This window comes from Octopus sinensis, linkage group LG17, assembly GCF_006345805.1.
Source record: "Octopus sinensis linkage group LG17, ASM634580v1, whole genome shotgun sequence".
Lineage (NCBI taxonomy): Eukaryota > Metazoa > Mollusca > Cephalopoda > Octopoda > Octopodidae > Octopus > Octopus sinensis.
In genome coordinates this window covers 13,118,477-13,130,976 of record NC_043013.1, presented here as the reverse complement: position 1 = coordinate 13,130,976, position 12,500 = coordinate 13,118,477, and the positions used below count along the sequence as shown (strand labels likewise).

At 38.1% G+C, this 12,500-nt stretch overlaps 1 protein-coding gene across 1 annotated transcript in view; it reads right to left on the bottom strand.

Moving 5' to 3' along the window:
* The window catches only part of LOC115221041, a 248,440-nt gene that overhangs the window by 156,899 nt on the left and 79,041 nt on the right, over positions 1–12,500 (bottom strand). The window contains exons 19-21 of the mRNA XM_036510314.1: positions 12,369–12,478; positions 4,059–4,138; positions 2,562–2,746 (exon numbers count right to left, since the gene is read on the bottom strand). Coding sequence (XP_036366207.1) covers positions 2,562–2,746; positions 4,059–4,138; positions 12,369–12,478 — 375 coding nt within the window. The remainder of the gene's footprint in view (positions 1–2,561; positions 2,747–4,058; positions 4,139–12,368; positions 12,479–12,500) is intronic.

Sequence of the window (12,500 nt, the reverse complement as noted above, 5' to 3'; positions counted from 1 at the left end):
TACTTCTGTCAGACCCCACAATCCTTAAATTTTATTCTTTAAGGTTGATCCAAAACTTAATAACGTTAATGGAAGAATTTGATCATTATATTCATCGTTGTTCATCATGAATGTTTTTAAAAGACATAGCCATTATCGAGCAATTTCTAAAGAGGCATTAAAGCTAGTCAAAAGAAGAGTGTTTATAGGGTCACTCTGGAAAGTGCCACATGAAATTCTTACATTCCTAGCATTGAAAGATTATTTGTCACTATTCAAAGTCAGTGTTGTTTTCCATATTCTCATACCATAAGACGTTTTGCAGAGTAGGTGCTATTTTATAACTTCCCAAATATTTCCAATCCAGCTTTGTGGTAGACTATCAAAGACTTATTTGTCATACTATTGATAAGTTCTTGTGTTGTTTGTGACACTCTTCCAAAATCATCTTATTGGTGAGTTGCTGATCTTTACAACTATAGAACCCATGTTTACAATCTTTTGTTCATTAAGGAAGATACCACTTCTATTAAAAAACTACAGGTATAGTCAGTTAAGACAGATGTTAGTATTTTATACATTGTTGTTAAGCAGGTCATGGGTCTATAATTTTTTGGTTCATTTGCTTCTTCATTTTTCTGAAGTAGAAATGTAACACCATTAACTAGCCAAGGTGGAATCGTACTATGTTTCAGCAAAACTTTGTTGTAAAGTTTTTGTAGCCGCTCATGACTCTCCAGGAAGGCAACATTTGATCTTTGCCACCAATATGAAACTTTCAGTCTCTGCTTTCAGATCTAAAAATAATAATTGGCACTGTCTTCACCTTCTTCATTTTCCATAGCCTGGCTATTTGGTACTTAAAATGATTGTATCTATCTTTTCATCTTCTTTCCTGATTGTTTGTGGGTCAACGGGGCAAGCAACATCATTTATATAACATATGTGGTGCACCTTGTCCTCCACCACTAGGTCCAGTCTGTTATGCTCTAGCATTTGACACGTTTGGATTGGGAAATCCAGAAGATTTTGCTAGTCTCCGATTCTGCCAATCTCTGTGGTTTGTGCTCATGCTGCGTTTTGACTCTCTGTAGCCCTCACTTTTCACACAGTTTCCAGTGGAGCACTTTCACTACATGATCGTGTGGTCACAACTTATAGAGATTTTGGTCAAGTCTATGGCACTCGTTCATGATATGGGCAGTAATTTCCTCCACTCTATTGCACCAGTTCTTTGTAAATACATTTCCAGTCCAACTGCTTTTATTTTGTAGTTCTCTATCTGTGTAAGAACACCATCTCCTGAGAGGGGTAGATATATTCTGTTTTTGTCTGCTGTGGGGTGGTGACTTCTGTTTGCTGTTAATAGGGTCTTTTTATCTTAGGTTTTCAATTCACTGTTCTTCAAGTATGATCAGTATAGCTAGCATGTTTGTTTCTATTATATTAGTTTCGGCATTGACTTCAGTGTTTAAATATAAGTCTAACTATTCTTTAATATTCTCTACTAATTTACTCTTTCATTTTTGTGATGTATTCTATTTCCACTGTTCCTAGATGTGTGGGCGATTGAGATCTAATTCTCTGATTTCTATGTCTATGTCGAGCGCAATATTTTCAGTATTGATTAATTTGGCTCTTTTCAATGTCTCTGTCTCTTTGACACATTTGTCCAGCCACCCAATATCCATACTGAAACAATTTTAGAAGACACTTACTCAAGGTGCCATGCAGTGGAACTGAACCTGGAAGCATGTGGTTGGGAAGCAAGCTTCTTACCACAGCCATGCCTGCGCCTATATATTCTTTTCTACTCTAGGCAAAAAGCCCGAAACTTTTGGAGAGGGGGCCAGTGGATTATATTGATCCCAGTATGCAACTGATACTTAATTTATCGACCCCCAAAAGGATGAACTCAGAATGTAAAAACAGACCAAATACCACGAAGCATTTCACCCAGTATGCTAACGTTCCTGCCAGTTTGCTGTCTTCTTGTGCCGATATATTAAATGACAGTTTCGTCAAGACAAGAACTATTTCCAACTAACTATTTCTATGGCTAAGGTTAGATTGAGTGCCTCAAATCTGGAAAATATTCATCGTGATAACAATTGCAGAAGCATACTGTTTTTACTATTTTGTATCTATTTTCAGTAATATAGAAAAGGGGGAACCTGTGAGTTAAATGTCTTCACCAGAGACAAAGTACAATGCTAATAACAACATACAATTCACTGAGACACCAGAAGCTTCTCTAGAAAATCCATTGATACAGCCATTGATTCTCTTATTGATGAAGCTTAATTAAACTTCAGGTACAGGATTAACCTCCCAAAACTTACAAGAAAATATACAAATAATAGTATAAGTCATCAATAATATTGTTATTCTTTCTCTGCATATTTCATCCTAATTTAGATTTTTTTAGATTTTTTATACTAAAAATAGCTCTCAACTTTTTTACAAGTATAATAATTAGTCTAATTAGCAATAATTAATCTAAATTACTATTACGTCAAATAAAATCAAACTGATAGGAAAATATAAAAAAACTGAAAATTTAATTTTAAACTATTTCTTACCTTTGAATACAGCTTTGAACATTGTTAGATCAAATTCTTTCACTGAATCTTTATCATAAACAGTCAGCAAGTTTGGTCGTTTTAGGGACTTTAACACATAGTCAACCATGTTATCTATCCCTTTTCCTTTCAATTCCTTTTCAAATTCTTTAATAATTTTCTCTCTGATATGAGTTTTCAGTTTCCTTAGAATTGATGGAGAAAGAAGAGTTATTTCAGAAATTAATATGTAAATCTTTTAATAGTGATTAAAAGAAAGTTAGCTATAAAGAATAACATAAGGTCTATACTGATGTCACAAACAAGATAAGTTAGGCTACCTTGGAGCCCTAATCAGAATTATGTTAATCAGGCTACACTATTAGTGATACAGATAACAAATGATGGAACAAATCTTAATTTAAGGAGGAAAGGCACCACCCATAATTTTTACAGAACAACTAAGATTGATGAGGTAAAGACATGGATAAAACAGAGCTCATGGGTTGCTGCTAATCAATTTTTGGATCTTGTAAATAATTAACCTGGAAGACATAGATTGGGGAGGCCTGACAAGAAATGGAGTTGTTTCTAGAGATGTTGCTCATAGTAACTCTGGCATATATGCTAGTAGACCTCCTTTTGAGAACCCCTTACATGTCAGCCTGTAGCAAACAGTGATGCTATGAATTGAAAAGACTGTAAATCAAGACATGGCCGGTTCTGAATGCTCACAACGTTGTGGACTGTTAAAGGCAGTGAAGGACCAAATGCTCCTGTTGAACCACCACCAGGTACTTCAGTGTTAAAAGATGGAATGAATTAAGTTTACAGCCCGAGCCAGTGTGCCCAGAACTGGTTAAACCCATACCAGATTTATTCATAATTACCATTTCTATTAATGTGTTTTCATGTTGTTTCATGATACCTACTGCTTGATCTGATCTTTTAAATTGGATGGAAAACGAAACAGACAAAACAAAACATCTCTAGGCATGTCCTGAATTGGACCCATTATCCTTCCCCAGCAAATATGGAGCCTTGTGTCAAAATAACAAATCAATATTATGATTATCATCAGTGTCATGTCATACTGCCAAAAGTTTGAGTCTTTAGTTAAAGAAATCTGATGAGTCTTCAGTTTCAGTCAAAGCTTTAAATATCTACAACACTATTAATATCAGCTCCAAAATCAAACTATCAACTATAGTAATAGCAGAGTTGCAAGCCAAGGAGGGAGCAGATTACCTTGCCACTCAAAACTGCTAAAAATATAAGTTAAATCCATTTCAAATCATACCCTTTCAGCAAAAATGAAGACTGACACAGTGGAATAATAAAGTCTTCTAATAAGTATGTAAATACAGGAAAATAAAGACTGGATTACATACGTTCATAGACCTGTTCTATCAGGGCTAATAGGGGATAAACAACAACATATTTAATAACATCAACAGTGATGACAACAACAAAAGCAAAAAAAAAAAAATTATTGTTCTATCGAAATGAAGAACAAACCTGTCTTCATCTTCTTCATTTGAATTTTCGAGTTTTGTTTGGTAAGCATCTGCCATAATATCTGCTGCTCGACCAGAATCCTGATAATTAAAAGAAAAACTTTAATAAATTCATTAAAGTTAAATCTTCAGATATAAAGTAATCTAAGAATGAACAAATATTAAAAAAAATCTTTTAAAATGCACGCATACAATCAAATAAAGATGTTTTGTAGTTAGTAAAGGTACTACATCATCGTCGTTGTCATCATCATTTAATGTCCGCTTTCCATGCTGGCATGGGGTGGACAGTTTGACTGAGGGCTGGTGAGTCAGAAGGCTGCATTAAGCTCCAATCTGATCTGGTAAAGTTTCTACAGCTGGATGCCCTTCCTAATGCCAGCCACTCCAAGAATGTAGTGGGTGCTTTAATGTGCCACTGGCACGGGGGCCAGTCAGGTAGTACTGGCATCAACCACGCTCAAATGGCACTTTTTATGTGCTACCTGCACAGGAGCCAGTCAGGTGACTCTGCCAATGACCACTCTGAAATCGTGCTTTTTACATGCCACCAGTACAGGAGCCAGTCAGGTGGTACTGGCAACGACCAAGCTTGAATGGTGCTTTTAACATTCCACTGGCACAGGTGCCAATCAGGTGGTACTGTCATCAGCCATGACATCGATTTCACTTGCTTCAACGGGTCTTTGCAAGCAGAGATTATTGCCCAGTGATTGAAGGGTACTCTTAAATGGGCTAGTTATGCAGCACTGGCATAGGCTACAGTTATAGTCTCATTTGGCTAGCCGGGTCTTCTCAAGCACAGCATATCTCCAAAGGTCTCAGTCACTTGTCATGCCTCGGAGAGGCCCAATGTTCAAAGGTCATGCTTCACCACCTCATCTCAGGTCTTCCTGGGTCTACCTCTTCCATAGGTTCCCTCAAATGCTAGGATGTGGCACTGCTCACACAGCTGTCCTCATCCATTCACAATACATGACCATACCAGCGCAGTCATCTCTCTTGCACACCACATCTGATGCTTCTTATGTCCAACTTTTCTCTCAGGGTACTTACACTCTGTTGTGTATGCATACTGACATTACACATCCAGCAGAGCATACTAGCTTCATTCCTTGTAAGCTTATGGATGTCCTCAGTAGTCACAACCCATCTTTCACAGCCATTTAGCATGGCTGTTGACACAAATGTGTCATACAGTCTACCTTTTACTCTGAGTGAGAGGCCCTTTGCCACCAGCAAAGGTAAGAGCTCTCTGAACTTTGCCCAGGCTATTCTTATTCTAGAAGTTACACTTTCACTTGGTCACCTAGGTAATGAAAGCTATCAACTACTCGTAGTTTTTTGCCCCTGGAATTTGATGGAAGATGTTCTCTGCACATTTTCAGTGTTTATTGCTCCTGAGCATTCGCCACACATATAAACTATCTTTGCAGTTAGCTTTCCTTTGATATTGCTGCACCTCTTATGTATCCATAGCTTACACTGGGTACATCTTATCGAGTTTCTATCTATGTCTTTTCTACAGATCGAGCAGAGCCATCTACCTGAAGGGATTTGTGGTTTGTCTGCCTTACTACTTATTAAGACTTTGGTTTTTGCTAGGTTGACTCTAAGGCCCTTCGATTGTAGTCCTTGCATCCATACCTGAAACTTCTCCTCTAGTTCTGATAATGACTCAGCAATTAGAGCAAGGTCATCAGCATAGAGGAGCTCCCAGGGGCATCCTGTCTTGAATTCCTCTGTTGTTGCCTGGAGGACTATGATGATCCTTGGTGGACCCCTACCCAGAATTCTTCACTGTACTCATTGCCAACCCTCATCTTACAGACAGCATCCCTGTACATGGCTTGTACAGCTCTCACTAACCATTCATCTGTACCTAGTTTCCTCATTGACCACCAGATAAGGGATAGGGGAACCCTGTCAAAGGCTTTCTCCATGCCAATGAAAGCCAGGTACAGAGGTTTACCTTTGGTTAAGTATTTCTCCTGCAGCTGCCTTGCTAGAAATATATCATCGGTGCTGTTTTTCCCTGGCACAAACCCAAACTGCATCTCATCTAAACTAATTCTCTCCCTAATTAGTTGGCCTATGTCCCTCTTTGTGACTTTAATTACCTGATCCAACAACTTGATACCTCTGTAATTATTTGTAGCTAATGCATCACCTTTACCTTTGTAACAGTTGACTATGGTACTGCTACACCAGTCATTGGGTATGACACCTTCATGTATCACTGGATTGTTTATATGGATGACTAGACTATAGCCGACATTACCAGACATTTTAAGCATCTCTGCAGTGATTCCTGATAGGCCGGGGGCTTTCCCTGTTTTCATACCCTTAATTACTTCATCTACCAAGGTACTGTCAATTCGGATAGCTGGTCCCTCTGATGGGTTGACATTTGGTAGACTCTCTTTATCTCATTCATTCTCTTCATTTAGCAATCTTTCATAATGGCATCTCCAAGTCTCTCTTTTTGCAGCCTCATTAAATGCAAGTGAACCATCATCTATGCGGATACATTTCTCTCCTATGACATCATGATTCTCTCTCGCACACTGTCTTGCAGCACAAACCACCTCAAGTCTTTGGTCCTCACAACACAGGACATTGGCAAATTTTTTCTTATCTGCTACCCTTCTGGCTAAATAAACCTGTCTCCTAGCTGACAGTCTGATATAATTCCCTGCTACCACCAGTCCTTCCATGCCTGTTTCTTTTCCCTTATGGCCTTGTCAACTACGTTGTTCCACCACCATGTTAACTTGGGTTGAGAGGGAACTTTGCACCATCCACAGATCTGGTCACAGATCTCACCAGGTTGTCCCAAGGAATTTTTGATGTGAACTTAGCTTTAACACATCCAGGGAAGATATACAGTGGCATTATCAGAACTATATTGTGGAGATAATAGTTGAGTGGATAGAGTGTTGTTCTTGTATGAGACTGAACCAAATTGTTCTGCTACTAATTCCTTAGAGCTGAGTTGTGACCATATAAAATAAAGATATTGACAAAGAAATACAACAATTGTCAATGGTGGGTTTGAACTCATAACCCATGAATGTTATACACTTTACCATCTTCTCTCTCAGTCTGTTTATACACACGTGTTATCATTGCACACATACACACACATGCACACGCAGACCTTCTCGCATGCACATATCCACACTCTCCTGTCTTTGAAAGAACTTTTCCTCACCTATTTCCTTCCGGTCATACAAAATGTGACCACGTGTGTACCATTGGCGATTTTTTTCCTCTGTCTTCCCTTCTCTGGATCTTTCCTTCTCCTATGTTTTTGATGAAGAGCTCCGCTCGAAACATTAAGCCCTCCTTCTTCCCTTTCTTCCTGAGCGTCCAATAATACTATATTTGTTCCATGTCCTCGCGTTGTTGTGTTTTCTCTTTGTGTTTTCATGTTTGGATTAACTATATATATACACACACACACACAAACACATGCATTGATACATAGGCATATAAATATACACACACCTATATATATGTATAAATATATGTATATACAAATACACATACACCCCCACACACACATATATATAAAACTATTTATCTATCCATGATTTTCTCTCTTTATTAATTTCAATCAATGAGAGAAGATTCCCCAGTTAACATCAAACGTCAATCCAAATAAGCTGTTGTAAACTCCTCCTGTGTTGCTCTTACCTTCATTGCAATCTATAAAGTATCATGAGTTTGTGGTTGTTTTACTTGTTGCTATTGTTGTTGTATAGTTATAGTATGTATGTAGTTAGTGAAATGACTGGATGTGATCTGTAGATATACCATATTCTTCCTATCTGAGGACTGTAATGTGCAATCTGATGTGCAGAGCTTTGTAATATGGGTTGCAGTGTATCAGTTTGGATAGATTGCATTTCTTCCATCATTTCATTTCTGGGCACCAACAGACGTCGAATGAACCCCTTCTTGCAGTGTGACAATCACTGTGCTTCTGCACTTGTCTCTATCGATTTGTTTCTCAGCACAGAGTTTGAGACTAAAGAGGCTAATGACGTGTTTGGTAGTTTTAGTTTCACTGAACATGTAACAGCAAGGATTGTGTGGTGTTTCATCTTGCTGTAACAAACTCTGCCTACACGCATTGAAGTGGCTATTTCATTTTAAACATTTTAGCTTTATTGTATATGTTGTTGTTGTTGTTGTTTAGATCAACATCAGCCATGATCAAGCTGACTTGTGATTAGAGAGAATTAAAGCGATGTTCATTTTCTTTTAGCATATTGACATCTACAATGTCTTATGTGTGCGTACATTTTTAAGAAAGTGTGTCCGTTCATTTTTAAGAAAGTCAGGTGCTGTTCAGAGAGATTTAGCTGCTATTTCCAGCAGTCTTATCTAATAACTAACTTGCTTATTCACATGGACTGTGGAAATGGTTTATACAAAATTCGAAAGAATATGAAGTGTACAATTTTGTGATCTTTGTAGATTGTTGAAATTGATTGTTCTGAGATTAGGGGTCTAGACAGGACTGGTATGATGTAGGATGGATCTTTGTTTTGGTCAAATATGGGGCCAGTCACTATTTATAGCTTTTTCCAATTTAACTCTTGCCTTCTTTTAGGATATGTTGTGAATGTAGTGAAGGTATTTTTGGTAGTTTTTAGGAGGAAGGACAAGTTCTCTGTCTTATTATAAAAAGAGAGTTCCCTGATTACCTCACGTCCTTCAACATATTGGAACCACAGTGTTTATGAGAACATTTTCCATCATCATTTAACACCCATTTTCCATGTGTGCATAAGTTGGATGGTTTGACAGGAACTGGCCAGCTTAAGAGCTGTCCAGGCTCCATGTCTGTTTTGGCATGGTTTCTATGGCTGGATGCCATTCCTAATGCCAACAACTTTACAGAGTGAACTGGGTGCTTTTATGCAACACCAAAACAGGTACATTTACCTGGAATTAGTACCCATGAACCTGCAGGATTGTGAATTCTCAGCTGAAGAGTAATGCAGGGAACAAGTACAACCTCAGTTTTACTTAGCTTGTCATATTTTCACAAGCACGCCAAAGTACCTGGAATACCAATCCTCTGTCATTCCCTCTGTGACTGTCAACATCCATAGCTCCTTTCTCATGACTTTGTCGCACATCTTCATGGGCCTAGCCCTTCCATACGTTCCCTCCACAATTAGAGATCAGCACCTCGCCATGCAACTCTTCACTCATACACATTAAATGACTGCACCAGCACAGACTTATCTCTTGCATACTATGTTCCATGCATCATACCCCCAGCTTTTCTCTCAAATCACTTACACTCTGTTGCATATGCATATTAACATTACCCATCCAACCTCTTATCTATCCCTGTCTTCAGCCTTGTCCACCTTGTGTGGAGAACCCTGTCAAAGATCTTCTTTATGTCAGCAAAAACCAGATACTTTTGGCAAAGTACTTCTGCAATTGCACACCAGGAGGAAAGCATTGGTGGTGCTTCTACCTAGTGCAAATCCAAACTGCATCTTATCTACACTAACTCTCTTCCTTATTAATTGACTTACGACTCTTTCTGCAACTTTCATCACCTGGTCCAACAATTTGGTGCATTTGTAATTATTTTTGTCTAAAGCTTCACCTTTACCTTTGTACCTGTTGACTATAACACTGCTACACCAACTATTGCATTTGGCTCCCTCTTGCTTGGTTTATTTATATCAGAGATGAGGACATATCCCACTCCACCAGATATGTGAAGCGTCTTAGTAGTCATTCCTAATGAGCCAAAGGCTTTCCCTGTCTTCGTAACTTTAATTGCTTTACCTACCAAATTACTGTCAATTCAGATAGCCGTTGGATCAGCATTAGGTGAGCTTCTCTTCTTCCATGCATTCTCTACATTTAGCAAACACTAAAAGTGTTTCCAAGTTTCCTTCCTTGCAGAATCCCTAACTACGTGTGAACCATCGTCCATGTGAATACACTTCTCTCCTACCACACCATAATGATCTCTGACATAGCCTTGTGTTCTGAAATATCTCAAGCCTCTGATCTTCATGATACAGAACATTTGCATACTTTCCCCTCTCTGCTTGTCCCCAGTCTAAATATACCTTTGTTTTAGCCTTTTTCCATGCTACCTGATATGATTCTCTGGTACTGTAATTCTTTCAGTCATTCCAGGCTTGTTTCTTCACTCTCATGTCCTTATCTACAACATCATTCCAGCACCACATCATCCTAGGTCTGATTGGAACTTTACACCAGACACAGATTTGGGTTGTGGTACTCAGCAAGCTGTCCTGCAATAACTCCCACTCACCCTTGTTGTTACAAGTTTGTAATTTCTCCTCCTTCTCCTTAAATTTCTCAATTTGGGTTCTCTAAAAGTTTGAACATATAAAGGACTCTTAAGCTTCCAAATCCTTCTTTTCTAGATTGGTCTGCTTCTTGGAATATTTCTAGCCTGAAGTATAAAATCACTAAAGACTAATCTATGCTGAGGTGGTCACATTCTTCACCAGGTAAGGCCATTGCATTTATGAGCAACCATATATCTTGCTTACAATTGAGAATGTAATAAATCTGGCTAGCATGATCACCTAGTTGATAAGTTATCAGGTGTTTGGCTGGCTTTCTGTAGTTGGTGTTGCAGATCATTAGGTTATTCACATTGCAGAACTCCAGTAGCCTTGTTCCCTCCTTGTTTTGAGAACCAATTCCATGGCCCTCATGTATACCATGAAAGATACCTGGGTGTTGCCCAACATGTCCATTGAAAGCATCAGCCAACAAAGATGAGGTTATTGTCATTTGTCTTTGAGGTAGCTAGCAGAAGAATATCATAAAACGGTCCTTTTGTTCATTGGTAGACCTGCCTGGGGAACATAGTTAGAGATATTGCTCTACTTCTCTGCAAAACTAGTCTAAGCTTAAATTCTCTATTGCAAATTGTGACTGCCTCAATCACCTTACCATCCCATTTGTCTGTTAGAAGTAATCCCATGCTACCTACCTCATCACTGTTACTTTTCCAGATGATTTTAAATCTGTTTCTTACCCATGAGGAATTTGTATGAAGCACCCCTCCACAATCTCGCCAGACCTACATAAGGTGTGGAAAGGGACATGACATGGAACTTAGAAAGGAGGGATGACATTCAACATTTGAAAAGAAGGTTTCATTGAGCATTTACCAGCAGACATGTATCAGTTCCACTCGCATTAATATATTATCATTCATTCATGTTCAAATGACTATCTCTACTGGAAGTAAGTGTAGTACAAGCATTGTCATTATAAGCACCATTAATACAAACATAAATGGGTAAATAATGAAAATTAAGAAAACAGCTAATTGGTTAATTCATTACAAGTAGAAAGAAAAGAAAAAGGTAGTTTCTTAAGTGACTAAAAAGTAACAAGGTCTCATTTCAGTACATGCATAAATGTGGATGAGACAACTGGTGGAGGCAGAGGCATGAGGTGTTTCTGTTACAAAGGAGAGATTTCTGTAATATGTTGTGGTGGAGGCAGGAATAGTTTGGCACATCATGTATAAGGAAGGCCAGAAAGACTGCACTTTTCTGAGCCATAAGGAGACAAAGGAAGAACAGAGAAATCAGAGAAGAAAGATTGGAAATTGTGGTAGGCCTACAATTATGTTAATTCGAGATGAGGAAGAGTTACAGGTAGTACACAGAAGATGAATTAGGTGGTGCAAAAAATTAAAGTGATGGGTCAAAGGCCAAGGAACACATCTAATGAACAACAAAATTATGAGAAATGAAATCCAATTACAGGTGGGTTAGTGTTTTGTAAGGTAGAAATGCAAAGAGATGAATGATGTATAATTAAGGTGAAGAAGAAGCAACACTTTGCTGGTCATTTCATTACACATGGAAATTAGCGAGTGGTATAATTTCAAGGACCATTAATGTACGAGGGGGTTCATATAAAGTAGCAACAAGAAGGAAAACAGAAGAGGTTGACCACTGGCAATGGCAAATAAATTACTATTTTTGGTTGAAAGACAGATTTTTAAAAGAATATTTGTTATAAAATACTCTTAATTAAGTACATATAAAGTCATTCATCCAATAGAGACAGTCATAAGATTTAAGCAGTTGACCAGGAAACCAAAAACCGGTAAATCATTAAATAAAATATTTATGGAAAATTCTGCACCAACAAAACATTCATATAGTCCTTCCTTTTAGTTTTCTTAACCACAAGCTTCTTCAGATATGTAAACATTATGAACTGAATAAACTCTCAGTAACCTTATTTACATAATAGTCTATTTACTGACCTTTACTATTACAACTGGGATGTTGCGTGATATTGAATCATGCATTGACTTCAGAGTTCCAGGTCCACCTCCAACCATTACTGCAACAGCTGGAATCTTGACTTTTGTCTCTAAAATTACAGCAGAAAATAT